Below are 26,689 nucleotides of genomic sequence, written 5' to 3'. Positions count from 1 at the left end.
AGTTGTGAGATCTGCTCTTCTGTGACCCCTACAATTATTAACTTTTTTTTTGGGGGGGGCGCCCAATTAGAACTTCTGCTATGGGGCCCCATGATTCCTATGTACGTCCCTGGTACAGGGGACATAGTAGTGCAACCATTCTATCACAGCCCCAGTGACTGTCAGTCAGGGGCAGACAAGGAGAAGTTGGATGTGGCCGCAAATGCCAAAAAACTACCCAAGTAGATAAAGAGCGCACTGCCTCTTTAAAGGAAGCGGAGAGGCGGCCGGTGCCGGCGGAGGCGGGGACCTGGGCTGCTCTTATAATAACACAGGGAAGCCCAGGGACTCCGTGTGACAGCGGCACACCCTCCCGGGCACAGAGGCGGCAGCTGGCGGAAGAGAGCAAAGCCGGTGCCAGGATGAGTGGAAGGGTTGGCGACCTGAGTCCCAAGCAGGAGGAGGCCTTAGGCAAGGTGAGCTCCCGGGTATACCGCGGGCGCCGCGCTCACATGGCACTGCCACTCACACGCCATTCATCTGGCTGGAGGATGCTGCCCACTGCAAATGTGCTTCTGTGTCCGGCACCCCCCTCCTATTAACCCTTTCCTGCGCACCGCCCCGGGGATGAGCTCACAGGGGAGGACCCTCCAGCCACAGACCCCCGGGCTGTTTCCTGTACACAGCGAGTCGCCCAGCTACTTGTACAGTACAGCAGTCCCTGTAGTGAGCCACCTGGGAAATGCAGTAGTCACAACAGACCTCAACACCCTGTCATGCCCGAAGCTGTGTACAGAAGGAATGCCGAGCCTCCTCACCCATAGGAATGGCTCCTACTAATGGAATATTCAGTATATAGGGTCCCTCCACTACTGAGACCCCCGAATACAGGACCGGTGTGATACCCTGTAATATTCAGTATATAGAGTCCCCTCCACTACTGAGACCCCCGAATACAGGACCGGTGTGATACCCTGTAATATTCAGTATATAGAGTCCCTCCACTACTGAGACCCCCGAATACAGGACCGGTGTGATACTATGTAATATTCAGTATATAGAGTCCCTCCACTACTGAGACCCCCGAATACAGGACCGGTGTGATACTCTGTAATATTCAGTATATAGAGTCCCTCCACTACTGAGACCCCCGAATACGGGACCGATGTGATACCCTGTAATATTCAGTATATAGAGTCCCTCCACTACTGAGACCCCCGAATACAGGACCGGTGTGATACCCTGTAATATTCAGTATATAGAGTCCCTCCACTACTGAGACCCCCGAATACAGGACCGGTGTGATACTATGTAATATTCAGTATATAGAGTCCCTCCACTACTGAGACCCCCGAATACAGGACCGATGTGATACCCTGTAATATTCAGTATATAGAGTCCCTCCACTACTGAGACCCCCGAATACAGGACCGGTGTGATACCCTGTAATATTCAGTATATAGAGTCCCTCCACTACTGAGACCCCCGAATACAGGACCGGTGTGATACTATGTAATATTCAGTATATAGAGTCCCTCCACTACTGAGACCCCCGAATACAGGACCGATGTGATACCCTGTAATATTCAGTATATAGAGTCCCTCCACTACTGAGACCCCCGAATACAGGACCGGTGTGATACCCTGTAATATTCAGTATATAGAGTCCCTCCACTACTGAAACCCCCGAATACAGGACCGGTGTGATACTATGTAATATTCAGTATATAGAGTCCCTCCACTACTGAGACCCCCGAATACAGGACCGGTGTGATACTATGTAATATTCAGTATATAGAGTCCCTCCACTACTGAGACCCCCGAATACAGGACCGGTGTGATACTATGTAATATTCAGTATATAGAGTCCCTCCACTACTGAGACCCCCGAATACAGGACCGGTGTGATACTATGTAATATTCAGTATATAGAGTCCCTCCACTACTGAAACCCCTGAATACAGGACCGGTGTGATACCCTGTAATATTCAGTATATAGAGTCCCTCCACTACTGAGACCCCCGAATACAGGACCGGTGTGATACTCTGTAATATTCAGTATATAGAGTCCCTCCACTACTGAGACCCCCGAATACAGGACCGCTGTGATACCATGTAATATTCAGTATATAGAGTCCCTCCACTACTGAGACCCCCGAATACAGGACCGGTGTGATACCCTGTAATATTCAGTATATAGAGTCCCTCCACTACTGAAACCCCCGAATACAGGACCGGTGTGATACCCTGTAATATTCAGTATATAGAGTCCCTCCACTACTGAGACCCCCGAATACAGGACCGATGTGATACCCTGTAATATTCAGTATATAGAGTCCCTCCACTACTGAGACCCCCGAATACAGGACCGGTGTGATACTATGTAATATTCAGTATATAGGGGCCCTCCACTACTGAGACGCCCGAATACGGGACTGGTGTGATACTATGTAATATTCAGTATATAGAGTCCCCTCCACTACTGAGACCCCTGAATACAGGACCAGTGTGATACTATGTAATATTCAGTATATAGGGTCCCCTCCACTACTGAGACCCCAGAATACAGGACTGGCGTGATCAAAGCAAAATGTAGATCTATGAAGCAAAATCTAGATCTATGAAGCAAAATCTAGATCTATGAATAAAGTTATCTCACTTTTCATGTGGAGATTTATTTATTTTTTCAAAGAAAAGTTATTGCTTCTTTTTCCACCCTGTGTGGAGAGAATAGCCATGGGTGCTCCGAGCAGTCATGAAAGGTCATCTGGTTAAAACTTCCAAGAGGTTTTGTGCAGGAGGTGCAAATTGGGCATCAGTGAAAAAGGGGACCTGTCACCAGATTTCATTATTATTATTATTATTATTATTATTAAGCGGACTTCGGCTCTGTCTCGAGCCATGGTGACTTGATGGATGAACACTCTGTAGGAAGATCGATCTTGTGCAAGCCTTGATAGGTCCACCAGGGTCTTTCTCCCCTGTTATCTTGTTAGTATCTAGCGTTGGGGTTGCTGGTCTTCCTCTTTGCCTTTCACATTGTTAAATACACCTCTTAAACCTGATGAAACTGGTGTTCTTATCTTAGGTCGTGTTCACACTTTTTGAACGTGTCCCCTTTGAGAAACGCTAGAAAAAGCGTGCTCAAAACGCTCGCAAGAATCTTCCTAATCATTTCTATACAAAAAAAAAACTTTCTGTTCATATATTCAAGTTTTGAGTGTCTATTCTGTTATGGATTTTTTAAAGTAAGTACACCTTTCTCATCAGATCTATTTAACAATATATGCAGTTTGTATTGTTAGATTTTGTGAGATACAGGTGCATCTCACTAAATTAAATTAACTTTTTGATGATATTCTATTTCAGTTCTTCAATACAAAAAGTGAAACTCATATTACATAGTCATTACAGTCAGAGTGATCTATTTCACGTGTTTATTTCCGTTAATGTAGATGATTATGGCTTACAGCCAATGAAAACACAAACGTCATTATCTCAGCAAATTAAAATAATTAACAAAAAACACCTGTAAAGGCTTCCGATGCGTTTAAAAAGGTCCCTTAGTCTGTTTCAGTAGGCTCCACAATCATGGGGAAGACTGCTGACTTGACAGACGTCCAGAAGGAAGTCATTGACACACTCCACAAGGTCCCAGAGTTCCAATTTTCATTTGGAAATCAAGGTACCAGGGTCTGGAGGAAGAGTGGAGAGGCCACAATCCAAGCTGCTTGAGGTCTAGTGTGGAGTTTCCACAATCAGTGATGGTTTGGGGAGCCATGTCATCTGCTGGTGTAGATCCACTGTGTTTTATCAAGACCAAAGTCAGCGCAGCCGTCTACCAGGAAATTTTAGAGCACTTCATGCTTCCCTCTGCCGACAAGCTTTTTGGAGATGGAAATTTCATTCTCCAGAAGGACTAGGCACCTGTCCACACTGCTAAAAGTACCAATACCTGGTTTAAAAACCACAGTATCACTGTGCTTGATTGGCCAGCAAACTCGCCTGACCTTAACCCCCATAGAGAATCTATGGGATATTGTCAAGAGGAAGACGAGACACCAGACCCAACAATGCAGACGAGCTGAAGGCTTCTATCAAAGCAACCTGGGCTTCCATAACACCTCAGCAGTGCCACAGGCTGATCACCTCCATGCCACGCCGCATTGATGCAGTAATTGATGCAAAAGGAGCCACGACCAAGTATTGAGTGTATTCACTGAACATACATTTCAGTAGGCCAACATTTCGGAATTAAAAACCTTTTTCTAGCTGTTGTTATAAAGTATTCTAATTTACTGAGATAATGACTCTTGTGTTTTCATTGGCTGTAAGCCATAATTATCACCATTAACAGAAATAAACACTTTAAATAGATCACTCTGTTTGTAATGACTCTAATATAATGAGTTTCACTTTTTTTTTATTGAAGAACTGAAATAAATTAACTTTTTGATTATATTCTAATTTAGTGAGATGCAGCTGTATATACTTTCACGTGGACTGTACAGGTCTTTTAGGCAGGCTGTAGACCACACAAGAATTTGTGAATAATCATTACCGATCATTGTGCGGTGTAAACGTGGCCAACATTCAACTGACAAAATATGAATGTATCATTGGTCTGCAGCACCTCCCCCATGTAAAAGTGTATTACAGGACGGGGGACTGAATGGTCGCGGAATGATCATTTGTACGAACCCCCTCCAGATAATTTTCATCACTTTCTATATCATTTATCGACTTGTGTGAACTAACCCTAAATCTGATTCTAGATAAGTAATGTAAGAAAGGAGAGCGTGAATCATGGGCATTTATCATTTCTGTGCTAGCTGTCACTGAATGTACCATTCTTCTTTATATCCAGGGGCTGGAAATGTGTACAGGCCTAGTACTTCTCACAGCTGAGAGTTTGGTACAGTTGTATTCAGTGTAGGATATCTGATGGGCGATCAACAACCATGAGCACCAGCACAACCACAGGGCTGTGGAGTCGGTAAGCCAAACCTCCAACTCCACGACTCCCTCATACATGGCTCATGTTTAAGTGATAAATTTACTGTAGCACAGATTCATCTCAGCTACAAGTCTAGACCCTTAGATCAGGAATAGGACAGACATTTATAGGACATTTCATTTCTTTCCCAAATGCTTATGAAAAAATATTCCCCACAAACTGCATTGAACTACTGTACCCAATTTATTATATATTTTAGGAGTTGGTCCATTTTATACCGATTCCGACTCCACCAAAATGGACACCGACTCCACAGCCCTGCTGCACAAGTCTCCTGTCTGCACAGTTTGCTACAGTGTATCAGTCAGTATTTAGCCCACAGACAGATTCAGTTGTACAAAATTAATAATCTGTGATAAGTACACTGCTCAAAAAAAATAAAGGGAACACTCAAATAACACATCCTAGATATGAATGAATGAAATATTCTCATTGAAAACTTTGTTCTGTACAAAGTTGAATGTGCTGACAACAAAATCACACAAAAATCATCAATGGAAATCAAATTTATTAACCAATGGAGGCCTGGATTTGGAGTCATCCCCAAAATTAAAGTGGAAAAACACACTACAGGCTGATCCAACTTTGATGTAATGTCCTTAAAACAAGTCAAAATGAGGCTCAGTATTGTGTGTGGCCTCCACATGCCTGTATGACCTCCCTACAACGCCTGGGCATGCTCCTGATGAGGTTGTGGATGGTCTCCTGTGAGATATCCTCCCAGACCTGGACTAAAGTATCCGCCAACTCCTGGACAGTCTGTGGTGCAACGTGACGTTGGTGGATGGAGCGAGACATGATGTCCCAGATGTGCTCAATCGGATTCAGGTCTGGGGAACGGGCGGGCCAGTCCATAGCTTCAATGCCTTTATCTTGCAAGAACTGCTTACACACTCCAGCCACATGAGGTCTGGCATTGTCCTGCATTAGTAGGAACCCAGGGCCTACCGCACCAGCATATGGTCTCACAAGGGGTCTGAGGATCTCATCTCGGTACCTAATGGCAGTCAGGCTACCTCTGGCGAGCACATGGAGGGCTGTGCGGCCATCCAAAGAAATGCCACCCCACACCATTACTGACTCACTGCCAAACCGGTCATGCTGAAGGATGTTGCAGGCAGCAGATCGCTCTCCACAGTGTCTCCAGACTCTGTCACGTCTGTCATGTGCTCAGTGTGAACCTGCTTTCAGCTGTGAAGAGCACAGGGCGCCAGTGGTGTTCTGTGGCAAATGCCAAGCGCCCTGCACGGTGTTGGGCTGTGAGCACAAACCCCATCTGTGGACGTCGGGCCCTCATACCACCCTCTTGGAGTCGGTTTCTAACAGTTTGTGCAGACACATGCACATTTGTGGCCTGCTGGAGGTCATTTTGCAGGGCTCTGGCAGTGCTCCTCCTGTTCCTCCTTGCACAAAGGCGGAGGTAGCGGTCCTGATGCTGGGTTGTTGCCCTCCTACCGCCCCCTCCACGTCTCCTGGTGTACTGGCCTGTCTCCTGGTAGCGCCTCCAGCCTCTGGACACTACGCTGACAGACACAGCAAACCTTCTTGCCACAGCTCGCATTGATGTGCCATCCTGGATGAGCTGCACTACCTGAGCAACTTCTGTGGGTTGTAGAGTTCGTCTCATGCTACCACGAGTGTGAAAGCACAACCAACATTCAAAAGTGACCAAAACGTCAGCCAGAAAGCATTGGTACTGAGATGTGGTCTGTGGTCCTCACCTGCAGAACCACTCTTTTATTGAGGGTGTCTTGATAATTGTCAATAATTTCCATCTATTGTCTATTCCATTTGCACAACAGCATGTGAAATTGATTGTCAATCAGTGTTGCTTCCTAAGTGGACAGTTTGATTTCACAGAAGTTTGATTTACTTGGAGTTATATTCTGTTGTTTAAGTGTTCCCTTTATTTTTTTGAGCAGTGTATTAGTTCTGTGTGGAATGAAAAAAGATGATTCACAGCCTCCAGAACTGTGTAATAACGTTTCATAACTTTTCATTATATAATGAAACTTTTACTTGCATAAAACTAGAAAACTGAGCTAATCTAGTGGATACAGCCTCCTCAAACCCCAGACATAAACCACTTTCACACTTCAATATTTTACATCGATATTTGTAAGCCAAAATTTAAAAGTGGAAACTGTAGAGAGAAAATCTATCATGGGAAGATTAGCAGCTCCTTCTTGTTTTGGACCGGCTCCTGGTTCACTTCACAACTACTGACCACGGTGCTGCCATGTGAAATTGGCCTTATGTCTGGATGTAAAACAATGGCCCTTCTCAGCTTACTAACCCAGAAAGATCATCTGACCCCTCTGATTCTTACAATGATGGTCAGGAGACATCCTAGTCAAGAAGGATGGGTGGATTTTAATATTACTAGTAGATTACAGAATCAAATAGATTTAAAGTTGATCTTTCACCACATTTACCAATATGAACTGCATACATTGCTAAATAAATCTCTTAACCCTGATAAGGCTGGTGTATTTACTTTGAAAAGTCAGATTGGCTTTACATATAATACTTTATGATAGTTTAAGAGCCATCTCTGCCCACTTAGTCTGACTGACAGCTGCTCAGTTTCTCTTCCACTGCTGAGATCTCACATTGCTCAGTACAAGCTGCAGCTGTCAGTCAGGGCAGAGATTGAATACCCTTGTGCTCATGAGCTATTTCATTCTGTAGATGCTCATCTTAATATCAGGATTATACTGTAACCGCCATTCTGATGTGGATTTTTAAAGTAAATACACCAGTCTTCTTAGGTCTAAGAGATCTGTTTAGTAATGTATACAGTGTGTGTGATGAAATCTGGTGACCCATCTAATATATATAGAGATTCAGCATTTTACACATTTTGCCCTATCCCCTCATCACCTGTAGGTTATTAGGCTAGTATTCAGACAAATGACTGTAACTGACAATACTCATGTAGATCTGTGTCAGCATGTGCAGTTATTATATCCATAAACTGGACGCCATCCAAGTGTTACTGCAACTGATTTATCTAATCAGGTTCATAGAGCAAAGCAAGGACCTTGACTGCTAAGGCCACCGTGTTTATGACCTCAGTGCCATCGCACGCCTGATACCTGATCACCTAATTTAGTCCCCACACATGTTGTAAAACGAGTCCACTTCCAGTAAAGACGATGGAATTATTTGGGAATTTTAGAGATTAATAGAAAACCAGCTGAGCCGCCTTTCAGCCTCTGAGGCCAGGAGCCGTCATGGCACGTGGTGCGTTATTTACAGGAAATGCTGGAGTGGCCAGATGTCATATACAACACTGATGGATTCTGCATCCCCATCCACTTAGCGGATTCTGAGCCCTCCTCGCTGCATGTTTTCTCAATAACAGTTGTATTCTATTTGTTTCTATTAAATGTAATGCCCAACCATGCACATCATAACTATTGCACCAATACATGTACTTTGCACACATTGTGGAAGGATTACTAATCTTCTGTCACAGTTGGGTAGCACAAACTTAGACTTAAAGGGGTTTTCCTACGAACGAAAGTTAATTTCAATCAATAGATCTTGGAGTAATAATATCTTCCACAATTGGATGTGTTTAAATAAAATGTTCCTGTGCTGAGATAATCTTATAAATGTGCCCCTGCTGTGTACTGTGTAATGGCTGTGTCTGACCGTACAGGAACATGGTCTGATCATACCACAGCTCCTGGGCCGGGGAGGAAGCAAAAGAGTATTATTATTCCAAGATCTATTGATTAAAATGAACTGTTATTCGTGGGAAAACCCCTTTAACATGCAAAATTGTCTTAGGGCAGGTGCAGGCGACTGTATTTTTGGTGTGAGTGCGACCTGACAAAACATCACATCGCACTCGCACCAATGTTATTCTGTGGGCTGTGCACGGTTTTGTTTTGTTTTTTTTCCTTGAACAAAAACTGTCTCAGGAAAAAAATAGCTGCATGTGCAAGTTTGATCTGATATTCGGATTGCACTCAGCCATGCCACCCAGTGAGTGCATGGGAAGCATCGGGCTGCACCCGGATGACATCTGAGTGCAGTCTGATTTCCACGGCCTCACAGAATGGAGAAGATGGAGACTTTTTTTTTTTTTCTCCATCTTCTGATCCGAGAAAATCACATCGCACTATGATCAAACTTTGATTGGAGTGTCATTTGCATAATCAGCCCCATTCTCTCAGACAGAATCTATTGCCGTCTGCACCTGCCCTTATAGTGGTTCATGCTGGATGATAAATCTGCTGCATTCTACACTGTCTGGTTTAAGTTCACACCACCTATTCGTTGGCTTACTTTTAGACACTTTTTAAAGGGTAGCAGTTAGTGTTGAGCGAGCGTGCTTGTTTCACCCTTTAAACTAGCACGCTCGGGTACTCGCCTGATGTCAAACAGGCTATCCCTGCATGTGTCACAGCTGTCTAACAGATGTGACACATAAAGCCGCAGCGGCTGTTACTGAAATGCCGAGCACGCCGAAAGTACTCGGCGAGTACCCGAGCGTGCTCTTTTAGAGGGTTAAACGAGCACGCTTGTTCAACACTAGTAGCAGTCATTGGATTTATGCTGCCCGAACCAAGCAAGTCCAGCCAGAACACAGCAGCCAGCCAGGGCCTACAGGTAAAAAGCTCACTAGTCCAGCATGGCCCCCTGCTTCTTCCTATACCGCTCTCTCCTCTGTGTGGTAATATGGAGAGACCTGTCAATCAACTTGAGTGCGGGGAAGCCAGCCAGGGGTCGCACCAGAATGAGCGACTATCCGCAGAATTTCCAAATAAAACAATCGCGCAGACAGGTTCTGAATCATTCTAACCATGGCAGTGACCGTATACAGAGAAGAAGCCTCGCGGGACCTGCCCTACATTCTTTATTTGATCTGAACAATCGCTTATGATTGGCAATGTGGACAGAGAAATGCCTTTCTTTGTGTTTACTTTGTTCTTCTCTAATGCAGATATTTTAGTTGGTCTTAAAAGGCTTAAGTAGCTCTTCATTGTGTTTGAGGTAGTCATGAAAGTATACACATAGCAGAATGTAAAACCCTACACCAGCCCAATAGAGAAGTACTGAAACAAGTGAGCGGTGCTATGGGAACATGGCTGCATCTGCCTCTGCCAGTCTGCCACTATACATTCATAGTGAATAGATTGCTATAACAACCAGACCATGCTTTCTACATCAGGAACAATGTGCCGCTATGTCACGTGTTCTATCTATACCCGAAGCTGACAACTATACATGTGCCTTTTGATTTCTAACTAGTAGACTATCATAGGAGTCAGCCTGCTAAAATCTTTCAGGAACGAGCTGGACTTTTTTTTTTTTTTTTTTAAATTACACATTAAATTCCTAAAAACAAATGTTACGTCCTAGTTAAAGAGCCATCCTAGACAGTTTTAATCAAAAAAGGGCCCCTGTGCAAGAACAATATATTGGCCCTCTGCAGTCCAATAGCTCATCATAATGCACAATTCCACCTGTATTTGGAGCCCTATACCTCCTGTGGGGCTGCACAGGTTGCTCCAATGATACGTTGGCCCCTGGATCATCCCCCTAAACGTTCAGATGCATATTCTTGACCATAGGGGCATTATCCGTGCTCTATCACACCACCTATTTTTTTTTATTTTTTTTTTAGGATTTAGAAATGGATGAAAAAAAATTACTATTTTAAAACAGCTATTTTTTGGTATTGCTATTTTTTTCTGGCATATTTTAAGGGGAACCAGTCATCAGACTCATGCTGCTTGAACCATTCATGCTGCTGCATTATTGTACCTGTGTATGCCCTACTTTGAAGCTCTGCCTCATTTCAGAGAAAACCCTGAAAAGCCGACCAGGGACTATGTCTCAGATGACTAGTCCAAGGCAAGTCCCAGTTGCTTCTCCCTATCTGACTGGCCGATCTCTACCTATACACACAAATAGGGAAAGATCTGTCAGTCCTAGGGAGTGGGGTGGGGAGAAGCCACTGGGCATCGGTCTCGGACTAGTCATCTTAGACACATAGTCCATGGCTGGCATTTCAAGGTGTTTTCTCTGTAACGACGCAGTAAAGTGCTGAGTACAACTTACATTGCTGCAATAATACAGCCAGTGTCTGATTCGTGCAGTCTGTGGTTCGGGTAGCATCAATCAGTTGACAGGTTCCCTATAGGAAGTAGCAGTAGCAGCAGCAGCAGCAGCAGCAGTCTCCAATTACAAGTGTAGTATAGTTTTCCTGATTAGTCATGTCACTAACCCCATGTGCAAGGCATTGCAGTAGCTACGACAACTAACTGTCACTATGCCTTCACATGGGGAAAGCGACATAGATAACCAGAAGAACTATACTACATTTCTAATTGGAGGTATTTGCTAATATTATTATTACACCTACTAAATATTGGTATTTGATCTTGGAGATGGGCATACACCTTTTTAAGTCTTTTTAGCTGCAAAAAAAAAAAGGAGTGGGGGGGGACAAAATCTATCCCAAACAAACAGTATGAATCCAGCCTTGTGATAGTTATTGCTGTTGTAGCATTATGGGAATTAGTTTGCCAGTGTAGTGGATGAATGAGCTAGGAAAGCAATATGTTGAGAGCAGTAGTCAGTTCGTACTCCCCGTGTCCTTGTGCACTACCCGTCTCTTCCAAAATATGCAAAAACCTGTGTCTGGCTTATGATATGTAGAACATTTCCAAACAAAAAATAATACACAATTCAATGTTACTGGTGTTAATGGTGTATTTGATTAGATATTTTAGGCAAAATTATGTTCTGCTTCTGATATTTTTGGCATTATAACTTTTTTCCTGTCCATAGTTCCGTGAGAGTGTGAAAGACGTTCTGCCCCAGCTCCCTTCCTACTGCCATGATGACTACTTTCTGCTGCGCTGGCTTCGGGGTAAGAGAAATAAGGGCAAAACCAATAATGTGGTAAGGCACCAGGGTTATTACCAACTAGAGCTGGAAACCTTCTATCATTGTACACCCTTTACCTCCTGGATGACTAGTAGGAGGACAGAATAGTCATTGCACTGCTTTGTGACTGTATAATAACCAGGCTGGCCCTTCCCTGACAGTCTCTATGAAATGTCTGGTTATCACATAGGTAACATCACAGTCAGTTCGCCAATGATATGAAAACTTCACTAGTTATTGATAGCTGAGGTGGAAGATAAAGGATTTTGCCGGTAAGTGAGGTTTCTATGGAAATGGCAGTAATGGTTATCAATACATTGTAGTAGCGGCCTTGAAACCTGGTTTCAGAAGATAAGAGTCATTTAGTTTTGGGTTTATTGCTGCAGATCAGCAGGAATGAACTAAGGTAACTTGGTTTTATAAAGATTATAAATCGCTTTTATGTTATTTTATGTAGATCGCTGATTTCCTGTTACAAATAATGTGATCATCAGAGCAGGTCAATGCTCACTCACTTAGTACAGGCAGCTGGAAATCATTTCTTTCAGTGAATAAGACCTGCATCGTGCTTTATAAGGTTCAGTGACATGGTGGAATTGTACATATGTGTTTCTAATAAGGTCATAGTAATCATACCCTAGCCCTTGTGTATGAACTGGTCACTAACATATGATTTATGATGAATATCGTCCATCCCCGTGCCATGGGATTGGTCTTAGGTGCTTTGTGTAATGTATGATGAACTTATCAGAATGCTCATGGTGTTATGTTTTCATAAAGGCTGTGTGGATGGGGGTAGTTGTCCTTGGGTGAAATATACCGTACTAGTACTTTATCCACCTTTCTTTGGTTATTGCATGTTGGACTTCTAGACTTATGATGGATGACAGCAATTAAAGGGAACCTGTCGGCACATTTTTACATACTGACGTAGTGTTATGGCTATATATGCTCGTGTCCTGTCCACCAATAATAATGATACCTTTCTTTTATAGATCCCATATACCAGTCATGAGAAATCTAGTGTAGAGCTGTATGCAGATCCTGCTGGCAGTGCACTCGGGGTGTGTAAATGCACTTTGCATTTCTTCTTCTAACTATACAGACACCCCCCCCCCCCCTCCCCAGTTCACTTCCAGCCATATTTGCATATGGCTTCTACATTAAATTTCTCATCACTTGCACATCAGATCTCTAGGAGGAGGGGGGGAGAATACACACCTTACTACTCCTGCATATGTACTAATGTCCTGACAGGTTCCCTTTAAAGGGAGTCATTACAGTGCCAATACGAAGTGTTGCCTATTTACAGATTATAAATAACTAGTGATGAGCGAGCGTGTTCTGTTAACCCTTTCAGCAAGCATGGTCAGGTGCTCGCCGAGTATCTTCAGCGTACTCGGGTGTTATGTCTGAGTCACTCCGTGTGCGACTGTTTGACAGCTTTAATACGTGTGAGGAATGCCTAAGAAACATCCGAGCATGCTCGTAAATCTCGACTAACGAACATGCTCGCTCATCACTATAAATAACATAAAACTTGCTATGCACTGTTATAGGGATTATCCGGCCTTAGGCTACAAGTCTGCAGTCACTCTATATAACCTGGAGTAGCCGGCGAGTGACAACAAGAATGCGATTTGTATACATTCCGACTAGTGGGAGCGCCTCACTCAATGCAAGTGTATTGAGCGAGGCCAGACATAGTCTAGTCGGAATGTGTCCAGTAGTATGCATATCGCATACTTGCAGTCACATGATTAAGCTGGAGAATCCTCACAGCACGCAGCGTGAGGATTCACAAGTCTACAGTCGCATAGAGTGAATGCAGACTAAGGCCAGAAAACCCCTTTAATCTGCTTGATGGTGAATATTTTGATCCTATCCTTAGGTAGCTGAGTGGTGAGCCTTGTAAGCACAGTAGTAGCTTCACTTCTACACTAACCATATAGAAGAGTAAAATAGCTCAGACTTATTTTCTTTGCAAAGGAAAATGCCTTTTCAATGAGTGGTCGCATCTTGAGTCTTCATGAGCGGATAGCGCCAACACCTCCCTCCGCGTCCTGGCTTCCCGCGTGCAGGGGAGGGGGATGTGCTACTGATGATTGACAGTTTGGAGCTTTCAAGCTCTGCGCTCCATACCTGAGAGACCAGCCACTGCTGGTAGACTTCAGAGGGGGCCGGTAACCCACGCATCAAGCAGTAAACGACAACACTATTCTTCAGAATGGAAAGGACTTTTAACAAGTACTGATCAGACAACCACTTACCAAGCAATCTACAAAAATGACTAACTATTCTAAATGCTCTGCAGCCACTGACATGACTGTGTCATATTACTATGAGACCTGTCAAATACTCGTTTACATAGAATGAATGTAGCGTTAATACACAATAAATGACACGTTCTTCCAGAAACTTCTAAAATCTAGACAATGCTAGTATTAATGAACTCCCAGGTTATGTACTGGGTGTATGTGCGTAGGAAAACGATCGCTTTTTTCCCAGCACTTTTCAGTGGGCACTACTGTGTGATTCAAGGGCACTCAAGGTTGGCAAAATCAATTCACATATAACAGCGAACAGCAACTCCCTGAATGCGAGCTCAGTGCTGATACTAATGTGAGATGCCACCATCATTATTTGCCTGCACAATGGTGGAGGAACATCGATTCTTTCAGCCCGAAGTCAGGATGAAAACATTTCTCCCGATGAAGTAAAACATGCAAAATGTTATATGCTGAGTTCACAAGTATCTTTCATCCATGGCTTGTTTTATCAATGACCGGGATAAATAATAATGTTTCAGTCATTTACACAAGGCACATGTGAACCCCGCCATACAGCAACCCCAGATTTGTATGCCATTGTTTAGTTTACATTGTATTTAATCTCTGTGGACGAGGCAGATTTGGGATCGGTTACAGTAACACTGTCAGTACCCGAGTCACTGTACGTTTTCCATGAATTATTCCTTTACTGTACTGCGGGTTGTGATCTTTCAGCACAAATGAGCCTGCAATTCTATTTCTCCTTGCTTAATAGCAATCTTGTCATAGCAGGGTTAAGGATTATGGATTATGTGTCTGTAATGTAATATCCCTATAATCTCTGTCTAATTCTTCTCCTCTCTGTCCCATCTCTCAGCCCGATGCTTTAACCTGCAGAAATCAGAGAGTATGCTTCGAAAGGTGAGGACTTTATCCCTGATGGAAAAAGTGATAAAATGTGTAAACTTTAACCCCTGTATCAAAACTCTGCTGTTTGCACAAACTTTAAAGAGCACTGATCACTTTTCTGAAGTTGTCTATGTGTGGACGTTATCAGACCCATAACACATGGCAATCAGCAGTCGAAGAGATACCCTATCAAATCTGGACATTGGGCTTTACTGCGCCCATGAAATCAGTCTAAGCAGTGGCATCATGTGTCACTATTCCTATTTCCTAGGCACTGAGGCGCATATGATGAGGCTCAAGTAGCTTTTCCAGAACCCTAGGTCCCATACTGAGCACAGACACCTTGGAAAGGGCACCCGCGCCCTATCTGAATGTCTGCACTTTGTACCTGGCGCCTTGCAGCTGTATTTCCTGACATATTATTTTTAATACAAACTGAATATTGAGCCACTTAATAATTCATTAATATAAACAATGGAAGATGATCGATTCATAAACCCTTTAGTTCTAGTATATTTTTCTCTCTCCTATTGAGACTTATAAAAAAGTTGTATTGTTTTTTGTTTTGTTTTTATTTTTAATTTTCTCTTTTTTTTCCCATCTTTTTCTGCAGCATGTGGAGTTTAGAAAGCACATAGATTCTGACAACGTGCTGGAGAAGTGGCAGCCTCCAGAAGTGAGTGTGATACGGAGCGTAGTCCTGCACCTATTTAAGTGTTTCTGTGGGAGTTTTTTTTCGTTTTTTTTTTCTCCATTAAAATTTATAACTAGAGTTGGTACGAATCGATTCTCAGGTTTGTTGGACACGTCCGTAATCCGCGGCCATTGTGGAAGGCCTGAACACTGCCTCTTACCTGATGGCATCCAAAACTCTTCTTTTGATTAGCCAGCTCGCTGAGACGTCATCATTGTGGCATAATGCATATGTGACTTCACGCCAGGCTGGCGAATCAAAAGACGAGCTGCTGATGCTGTCAGACAAGAGGCTGTTTTCAGAACTCCCACACAACGGCTACAGATTACTGACGTGACCAATGGCCAAATCTTGAAACTCTATCTCCACCAACTCTAGTTATAACAGTATTTATATATTCTCTCCTAACAATGGTTTTAGGTATTTATAGAAAATTAGGTTCACATAGCCATACACCGGATTATCAGTTGCATTATTCATTAGGAGCCCCCCAACCTGCCCTACAGATGTGCAAAAATATACAAATTTTTATAAGTTTCCCTAATCGTACATGACATGGGTGGGAAGACATATTGCAGAAATGGTGCAATATTTAATCTCTGACTACACACCCTACAGCATATTGATTACTATGGTATTTAATGAAATACTTGAAATCCAATTTAATGTAATATGGACTGGAAATTGTTACTTTTGATACATGCAATGCTCATACAAAGAATGTGTAGACAGAAATTAAGAGATTGCGTATTTCAAGCTGAGCAGTTTATCTGCTTCCAACCCAGACCTTCAAAATCCTTTCAACTGATCCGCTAGCATAACCTGTTCTGGATATAGAAAGGTGTCAGATTAGTGATAACCCTCACTGACACTACAGTTTACGTCTGCCAAGAAACTAATATGGGTGATAGATTTGCCACATTTATAGGTGTATTTTTAAAATACTTAGAAGAGAAATTCCGAGCAAAATCCATCCACATAACTCACTCATCAGTGCCATAAAAGCAGAAAATTAAATAGAACCATTAACATCCAAATATAATAACTATTTTTATATACAGTACAGACCAAAAGTTTGGACACACCTCATTTAAAGATTTTTCTGTATTTGCATGACTATGAAAATTGTACATTCCAGCGCGTGCCCATTCATTGAGAGAGCACGCCGCGGATGCCGGGTGCGATGTGATGGGGGATAACCCTGCCCACAACCTGTCACTCACCGTGGAACGCGGAACAGGAGACCTCTGGCTGCAGCCACAAATAGTCGTGACATAAGCGGAAGCAAGAGCCGGCTGCAGCCGGGGATCACGTGCTGCCTGTGCGCGGTCAGCGATGGCACCGCGCACAGGCAGTATTGGCAACATGAGGTATTTACGAAATTCATTAGGGGCCCCGGGGGGATACATTGGGGGGTTAATTTAAAGTAGTGGACAACCCCTTTAAACCCCGCTTCGCTGATTGGTCGCGCCCGGCCGGCCGCGACCCATATTCTAGAATACCCGATGCGTTAGAATCGGGCCACCATGCACCGCTTTACAAACCTTATCAGCACTGTCCCATAGGGAATCTAGGATGTGAGCCCCAATCAGTAGGTCTTTGGAGTGTGGGAGGAAACTGGAGAACCCGGAGGAAACCTACACAAACACGGGGAGAACATACAAACTCCTTGCAGATGTTGTCCTTGGTGGGATTTGAACCCAGGACCCCAGCGCTGCAGTGCTAACCACTGAGACACCATGCAAAGAATCCAGATTTTAGTATATATATTTTTTTCACGTTTATGCCACAGTCTTGCGCATACTTCCCTTTAGTAGTTGCCTGCTTTTTCTGCCTCTTGCAATCCAGATCTCCAACACATTATGTAATGTTGAGGTCTGTGCTATGGGTTATCAGTACGTTATTCTGGAAACATCGGAGCTTCTTGAAGAAGGAAACAAAATAACTTCTATTTATATTCACCACTTTAGTCATGGTCTAAAATCTAACAAATCTAAAGTGCTTTCATAAATCGTGTTTAATAGTATAAATGATGACCACTGCTCACTAAATGTCATGATCTTCCTGACACTTGTTATTAAGCCTACTAACCACTTCCTTATTACTATCCTCCACTTTACAGTGTATACCACCCATAACAACATTTCATCATCCAAGGCCTGAACCGTGCACCGCCTTTCTGGCACATAGCTCTCATCTTTTCACAGTCAGGAAATTGAAAAATTACAGTATGGATGTCTAGAATAATTACTAGGGTAGACTTAAAGGGGTATTCCCATCTCCAAGATCCTATCCCAGTATGTAGTAGGTGTAATAATAATATTAGCAAATGCCTCTAATTAGAAATGTAGTAAAGTTCTTTTGATTCACTATGTCGCTAACCCCATGTGCAGGGCATTGAAGTAGCTTCGCTATCCATGGTTACGACCACTAACAACTAAGTGTCACTATGTGAGTGGTCATAACCATGGATACATAAGCTACTGAAGTGCCGTGGACATGGGGTAAGCGATATAGCGAATCAGAAGAACTACACTACAGTTCTAATTAGTGGTATTTGCTAATATTATTATTCTTACACCTACTACATATTGGGATAGGATCTTGGAGATAGGAATACCCCTTTAAGTTCTTCATCCTGCCTTTGTGCAGGCAGAATTTGACCAAATCATCAGTAATCAAAGTATACTATAGGCTAGAACAAACACAGTACAAAGATATATTTATCATGTACTAAATAACAAAAATGCTAGTCCAAATTATCCTGTATTTAGACCTCTCCAAGTTCTTCTTTCTGATCATCGTTTTTTCCTCATTTTGAGCTATGTGGAAAAGAAGAGTATTAGTATTTAATGGAATATAATAGACTATCATGTTCATGAATGATAACGTGATGATATCGTTTTGCATTATTACCGTAGGACTGGTACCTTTTCTTTTTATATACAATCCTGTAGTGCCTTTTCTTCTTGTTCTCTCCAGGCAGTCCAGAAGTATTTGTCAGGAGGACTGTGTGGTTTTGACATGGAAGCCTGCCCTATCTGGTACGATGTTGTTGGGCCTTTGGATCCAAAGGGTTTGCTCTTCTCTGCTTCCAGACAAGACCTTTTAAAGACCAAAATGAGAGACTGTGAGAGAATGCACCTGGAATGTCGTAGGCAGAGTGAGAAGGTGAGAGCCCTAAATTAAGGTTTATATGAAGTAAAATGTTAGGCACAATGAATAAATAAAATTATAGGAAAATTGAGGTAGGTATACAAGTTGTAGCAATCAGTAGAACTATAAGTCACTGGATTTCAAGACTTTAAGGCTACGTTCCCATGATGAGCTTTTGGTGAGTTCTTGGTATTGCAGATTTTCTGCACCCATTAAGTAAACTAGGTTACTTTCATTTTTTCTAAAAGACACAGCTTAAAAAAAAATCACCAAAAACTCATTGTGGGAACGTAGCCTAAGGCTGTGTTCCCACGATGCGTTTTTGATGTTGTAGACTACAGTCGGTACAGAAAGTATTCAGACCCCTTTAAATTTTTCACTCTTTCATTTCAGCCATTTGGTAAATTCTAAAAAGTTCATTTTTCTTCTCATTAAAGTACACTCTGCACCCCATCTTGACTGAAAAAATCCAGAAATGTAGACATTTTAAAAAAGAACAACTGAAATATCACATGGTCATAAGTATTCAGACCCTTTGCTCAGTATTGAGTAGAAGCACCCTTTTGAGCTAGTACAGCCTTCTTGAGAATGATGCGGCAAGTTTTTCACACCTGGATTTGGGGATCCTCTGCCATTCTTCCTGCAGATCCTCTCCAGTTCTGTCAGGTTGGATGGTGAATGTTGGTGGACAGCCATTTTCAGGTCTCTCCAGAGATGCTCAATTGGGTTTAGGTCAGGACTCTGGCTGGGCCAGTCAAGAATGGTCACAGAGTTGTTCTGAAGCCACTCCTTTGTTATTTTAGCTGTGTGCTTAGGGTCATTTGTCTTGTTGGAAGGTGAACCTTCGGCCAAGTCAGAGGTCCAGAGCACTCTGGAAGAGGTTTTCATCCAGGATATCTCTGTACTTGGGCGCATTCATGTTTCCTTCAATTCCAACCAGTCATCCTGTCCCTGTAGCTAAAAAACACCCCCATAGCATGATGCTGCCACCACCATGTTTCACTGTTGGGATTGTATTGGGCAGGTGATGAGCAGTGCCTGGTTTTCTCCACACATACTGCTTAGAACTTTTTGGTGATAATTCTATCTTCGTCTCATCAGACCAGAGAATCTTATTTCTCATAGTCTGGGAGTCCTTCATGTGTTTTTGAGCAAACTCGATGCGGGCTTTCATTTGTCTTGCACTGAGGAGAGGCTTCCATCGGGCCACTCTGCCATAAAGGCCCGACTGGTGGAGGGCTGCAGTGATAGTTGACTTTGTGGAATTTTCTCCCATCTCCCTACTGCATCTCTGGAGCTCAGCCACAGTGATCTTGGTTCTTCTTTACCTCTCTCACCAAGGCTCTTCTCCCACGATTGCTCAGTTTGGCTGGATGGCCAGGTCTAGGAAGACTTCTGGTGGTCCCAAACTTCTTCCATTTAAGGATTATGGAGGCCACTGTGCTCTTAGGAACCTTGAGTAATGCAGAAATTCTTTTGCAACCTTGACCAGATCTGTGCCCTGCCACAATTCTGTCTCTGAGCTCCTTGGGCAGTTCCTTTTGAGCTCATGATTCTCATTTGGTCTGACATGCACTGTGAGCTGTGAGGTCTTATATAGACAGGTGTGTGCCTTTCCAAATCAAGTCCTATCAGTTTAATTAAACACAGCTGGACTCCAATGAAGGAGTAGAACCATCTCAAGGAGGATCACAAGGAAATGGATAGCATGTGACGTAAATATGAGTGTTGAGCAAAGGGTCTGAATACTTATGACCATCTGATATTTCAGTTTTTCTTTTTTAATAAATTGGTAAAAATTTCTACATTAGTTTTTTTTCCAGTCAAAATGGGGTTAACAGAACCTCAAATAGACTGAATATATGCACAGCAAGTTATTTTTATGTATAAATATCTATGTTCGTTATAGAGATTGAAAAAAGACTCAGGTCCATCAAGTTCAACCTTTCTCCACTAATTATACATTTTTGTCACTAAATTATTTATAACCCATAATGTTGTGTATCAAGGAGATTATCCAGCCCTTTTTTGAAAGCTGTTATAGTGTCAGCCATTACTACCTCTTGTGGTCGCCATTCCACAGTCTGACCGCTCTGACTGTAAAGAACCCTTTCCTATTTAGCTGCTGGAATTGCCTTTCTTCCACTGTAATGAGTGCCCCCTGGTCCTTAGTATGGTCTTTGGAAGGAATAAGTCATGTGCTAGTCCTTTGTAAATGTAAATGAGATCTCCTCTGAGAGGTCTTTTTTCGAAGTCCTTCTTTTTAGCATTTTTTTAGTGTAGCGCTCTTTTAGGCAGGTCTTGGAATGGAGCCGCCTGAAGAAGACATCGTGCACATACCTTAACTCTGGTTTATCAGCAGACAACCTTTTTTCTTTTGGCTTTTTTTAGTAGAATGGCATTAGCACTGTTTTTTAAAGCACCATTTAGTTTAATTTATTTGTCTTTTTTTCAGCTGGGCAAAAGGGTTGAAGAAGTTGTGATGATCTATGATGTGGAAGGATTGGGATTAAAGCATCTGTGGAAACCAGCTGTAGATTTATATTGTGAGGTAAGATCATTTAGAGTATAAATGTTGCTTGCGGTTTTGTGATGCTGTTTTTGATCTACAGGTGAAACAAACTTTTTTTTTTCATACAGCCAACAAACCACTGTACGGTGCCAATCGGCACATGTAGAAACACCTTACACCAGTCTGTTTTCTCTTTCTTGAATTAATAAAGTGATTGAAAATATTTGTTCCCCAGGTCTTGCAGATGTTTGAAGATAATTATCCCGAGGCTTTAAAAAGACTCTTTGTGATTAAAGGTTAGTTCCTCTTATTTAGTGTCCAATTTGAGCACAAGTGAATAGAACAATATTGGAGAAATGGTATTAAAGGGAATGTATCACCAGGTGTATGCCAACTCCTCTGAGGGCAGCATGATATAGAAGCAAAGACCCTGATTCCAGCGATATATCAGCCAACGTTCTCCCGTTCAGTATTTGGTCAGTATTTTACATCAGTATTTGTAAGCCAAAACCAGGAGAGGAACAATCAGAGGAAAAGTATAATAAACACGTCACCACTTCTGTATTTATCACCCACTCCTGGTTTTGGCTTACAAATACTGAGGTAAAAAACTGACAAATTATGAACTTACTTACTGTGCTGTTTGCTGCAGTTTTGATAAAATCACAGTTTTAACTGCTGTGGATCTACCAGTTCTCCGAATGCTGAGCTCTGAATAACCTCGCCCACGCTACTCATTGACAGCTTTCTGTGTACACTGTGCATAGGCAGAAAGCTGCCGACGAATGAGTGGTGGGTTAATTAAATACAAAGGATTACATGGCAGCAGGTTTACTAGCCTTCTAGTGATAATTTCCTGCTGATAAAACAGTTACTTTATCAAAACTACAGCAGTTATACATCGTTGGAATCAGGGTCTCTGTTTCTACATTATGCTGCTCTCAGATTAGGCACCAAAAACCTTGTGACAGATTCCCTTTAAAGCATAACTGCACTCTCAACACAAAATGATAGCAGAGGACTTTGCAGTATAATTTTTCTAAATCACTCTTTAGGATGTTTTACTGCTTAAATGCTGCAGGGACTGCCTGAGGTCTGTGCTGCGGGTGGCACTCTAAGCTACCACCTTCAGCGTAGGAGCGAGGGCTGTAAGATGCCATGACGCGCGCTCATGCACTGGAGATGGTAGAAGCCCAGCAGCTGCCTAGGTTAGTGCAGCCCTCAGCATAGACTTTGTTTGTTTGATCACAAACTAAAACTGAGTGATTTACAAAAATTATTATACTGGAAAGGCCTGTACTATAATAGATTTTTTTCTCTTGAAAGTGGAGTTACGCTTTAATGCAGTCTGGGGTATTTTTATTGCATAAGATTGCATGTTATATACAGTGGCATGTAAAAGTTTGGGCACCCCTGGTTAAAATTCCTGTTATTGTGAACAGATAAGCAAGTTGAAGAAGAAAGAAATGATCTCTAAAAGGCCTAAAGTAAAAGATGACACATTTCTTTTGTATTTCAGGCACACACAAAATAAATATATATAATATTGCAAAAGTTTGGGCACCCTGCATGGTTGCATGGTTAGTACCTAATAGCCCCTCTTTTGCAAGTATCACAGCTTGGAAATGCTTTTTATAGCCAGACAAGTCTTTCAATTCTTGTTTGAGGGATTTTCATCCATTCTTCCTTGGAAAATTCTTCCAGTTCTGTGAGATTCCTGGGTCGCCTTGACCTCCACTGCTCCTGTTAGCTGCCATTGCTCAGTTACATTTCAAACTGAGGAAAGGGCAACTTGAAAATGTTTTGCTATCTTCTTATAGCCTTCTTCTGCTTTGTGGGCGTCCACCATTTTCATTTTCAGAGTGCTAGGTAGCTGCTTAGAAGAACCCATGGCTGCTGATTTTTGTCACAAGGTTAGAGGAGGCTGGGTTTTTATAAAGCTGGGAAATTTGCATCACCTGGCCTTTACTAACCATGATAGTGAACAAGCCATAAGCCTAACAGGCTAATTAAGGTCTGAAACCTTGGTCAAAGTTATCTGAGCACACAAATCTCCATGGGTGCCCAAACTTTTGCATCGGCCAATTTTTCCTTTTTTTTTTGTAATTTATAAAATGTAAAAGATGACAAATATATATATTTGTCATCTTTTACATTTTATAAATTACAAAAAAAATATACACAAAGAACATACTTTTTAAACAGAATACATATATACACATTATAATGTGTATATATGTATTCTGTTTAAAAAGTATGTTCTTTGTGTATATTAATAAAATGACAATGGTCCCCTGCTGCCTGCTAGTGTTCCACTGCCACTTGCCACAGACAAACATTAGCTTATATCATCCTGTGTCTCCATGTCTGTGGCAGTGGAACTGGTGGGCAGCCAGCAGCACTTCGTATCAAAGGGCAGGGGACCATTGTCATTTTTAAAATTTGTACATAATGTTGGGGATGGGAGAGGAGTGGACTGAAACTACATAAAGACAAATGCCCCTGCACACTGTGTACTCCCTCCCCCCATCATCTTAGAAATTTTGCTTGCATCATGTATTTGTATAAATATATGATGCAATGCAAGCAAAATTTCCAAGGTGGAGGGGCACATAGTGTGTCGGGGCATTTGTTCCATGTAGTTTCAGTCCACTCCCACCCCCTACATTTTTTTTTTTTTACACAATAAAAGGCTCCTTGCCCTTAGATACAGAGCGCCATTGCAAACTCTGCTTGTACATGCCCATGATCAGGAATGGTAGCGTTTTGATTTTCGCTGCATCAAAAATGCTGCATTGTAATTACCACACTTGTGTTTAGTTACATGCAGATTTACCGCATCTAATGACATGCTATTGGTCATACACTGGAGACTCTGGTCTTTGCTTCAGAAATTCACATGCTGCGTCTTGTAAACCCGCACCGCGGGTGAGATTGCATAGCATTAGGCCGGTTTCACACGTCCGGCTATTTTCGGTACTGGAAAAAACGGTACCGGAAATATCCTTGTCCTGTGTGGCAACCGTTTGCCGCCTCAAAATCACACGGACCAGCGCCTGGGAATCGGCGCTACAATTAGCGCTGTTCCCAAGTGCCGGTGCTGAACACTGCCCTTATCATGGTTCCCTGCCGGCGCTGCGATCAGCACCAGGAGGGACAATGATGAGGGTAGTGGTAGTCTGCTCCCGCAGTGTCCCTGTGTAAAAATAAGATTAAAATAATAAAATCCTTATACTCTCCTTTCCTAAGTGTCCCCCACTGTAATCCTCTAACCGCTGACAGAGGAGCCGGGGAAAATGAGCCGCTCAGGAGCAGTGTCCTGTCACTCACTGAGCACAGCTACGGAGCAGCTCATTCTCCCCGGCTCCTCTGTGTCAGCAGTCGCATTGATTACAGCGTTGAGGGCAGCGTTCAGCTTGCTTGGTGCTTGGGAACAGCGCTAATTCCCAGGTGCCAGTCCGTGTCACACTGACACACGGATGTCATCCGTGGGTGTTCAGTGTGAGACAGTTTTGCGGACCGTGTATCTGCAAAAAAACCTGACATGTCATTGTGTTTTACACACAGTCCGTGGAAACACACTGACATGTGCACAGACCCATAGATTTGAATGGGTCTACGTGTGTCAGTGTCTACGGTACGTGTGGAAACTGTCACCACTCGCAGTGGAGATACTGACGTGTGAAAGAGGCCTAAAATTGGTTGTCCACTACTATTAATAATTTTCCATTCTATTTTTATGTTGAAAATAAGTATCTTTGTAAATACCTTGCTTTGCAGTTACTGCCTGTGAGCGGTGCTATCCTTGGCCGCACACAGGTATCACGTGACCCCCCCCCCCCCACTGATGTCAAGTGAGGCGTGACATCAGTGACACGGTCCCCCTGGTGGATGCTGGGCTGTGGGCGGAGTTACCCTGCTCATCACACCCAGCATCCACCACGCGCTTTCCCAATGAATGAGGAGAGGGAGAGCACGCTGTGGATGCTGGGTGTGACGCGCGGGGTAACCCCGCCCACAGCCCAGCATCCACCGTGGAAGGCTGCAGCGAGAGGGACCCCGGATGCATCCGGAACTTGACGTGACATCAGTGGATGTCAGAGCCGGCTGCAGCCGGGGGTCACGTGATTCCTGTGAGCGGCCAGCGATGGCGCCGCTCACAGGCAATAACAGCAGTGCAAGATATTTACAGAGATACTTATTTTCAACATAAAAATAGAATGGCCAATTAATAGTAGTGGACAACCCCTTTAATGTTTCAGGTATATGGTGACCTGTTACGTCGGGTGGTAGGGGGGCGCACACAGTCTCAACTGCCAGGGGCCCTGGCTATCCTTAATCCACCCCGTGTATACCTAATACCAGTTACTTATATACATTATTGTAAGCAACTTTTTTATTTACCCACTGCAGCTCCTAAACTTTTCCCAGTGGCATATAACCTTGTTAAACATTTCTTGAGTGAAGACACCAGGAGGAAGATCATTGTGGTAGGAGGTAGGTAATTAGGGTACATATGTATTGTATGTGCAAAAAAGAATCGAGTTTTAACCTCTTCTGCAAATATCACATACATGTAGGGAAGCTGAGTATTACCACGTGCATGTGATAGTGGGTTAGCGGATACTGCTGCTGTGCCCATGATCTTTGCCACTGGAGAGTGGCTGTGTTTGACCGATTATCTGATGCTTGTATAAATGTTGAAGTCTCACCAACCTACTATAAGGGGAAACATGAAAATTATTTTTAAATGTAAAAAAAAAAGGCACAAGAGAGTCAAAACATTTTTATTCATTAAAAGTTCACACAAATAATATATACATACTGTATTTGTTGGCCCATTTTGGACATTTACGGCATATATCCAATAATAACATAATTAGAATAAAAGTTATTTTTGGTGAAATGTGGGGAGACAAAAAGAGAAATATTCTTGTGGTCTTAACACAAAAATTCCATTCTCCACTCCTCAATATGAAAAATGTAATACCAAGAAGGAAAAATCATGGAATTATGGAAATCATAGGATTAATAGACATGTTAATGATATGCAAATGCTGAAACAAGAAGAGAAAAGTTTCAAAATCTTTTTCTTTTTTTTATTTTTATTTAGAATCAAGTATGAGCACCACATACAGAAATACGGACATTTACTGTACACTCCTTGGCATGCGATCAATGCGGTTATTGAGTGTTTTCTGAGGAATGTTATGACTTTACTTGGGCACGCAAATCATCAAGAT

The 26,689-nt window shown here is 42.7% G+C and overlaps 1 protein-coding gene across 1 annotated transcript in view; it reads left to right on the top strand.

Annotated features, from left to right (window-relative positions):
* Positions 1 to 292: 292 nt before the first annotated feature.
* SEC14L2 (SEC14 like lipid binding 2) overlaps positions 293 to 26,689 on the top strand; it is a 42,791-nt gene continuing 16,394 nt past the window's right edge. Inside the window, exons 1-8 of the mRNA XM_073671422.1 lie at positions 293 to 455; positions 11,807 to 11,888; positions 15,053 to 15,096; positions 15,698 to 15,760; positions 18,761 to 18,949; positions 21,390 to 21,485; positions 21,682 to 21,742; positions 25,860 to 25,943. Coding sequence (XP_073527523.1) covers positions 402 to 455; positions 11,807 to 11,888; positions 15,053 to 15,096; positions 15,698 to 15,760; positions 18,761 to 18,949; positions 21,390 to 21,485; positions 21,682 to 21,742; positions 25,860 to 25,943 — 673 coding nt within the window. The 5' untranslated portion in view covers positions 293 to 401. The remainder of the gene's footprint in view (positions 456 to 11,806; positions 11,889 to 15,052; positions 15,097 to 15,697; positions 15,761 to 18,760; positions 18,950 to 21,389; positions 21,486 to 21,681; positions 21,743 to 25,859; positions 25,944 to 26,689) is intronic.

The sequence above is a fragment of the Phyllobates terribilis genome, unplaced genomic scaffold (genome assembly GCF_046119375.1).
Source record: "Phyllobates terribilis strain yellow unplaced genomic scaffold, ASM4611937v1 Scaffold_1__5_contigs__length_1240528914, whole genome shotgun sequence".
Taxonomy (NCBI): Eukaryota; Metazoa; Chordata; class Amphibia; order Anura; family Dendrobatidae; genus Phyllobates; species Phyllobates terribilis.
Note: the sequence above shows the minus strand (reverse complement) of the source record. Positions and strands in the feature narration are given on the sequence as shown.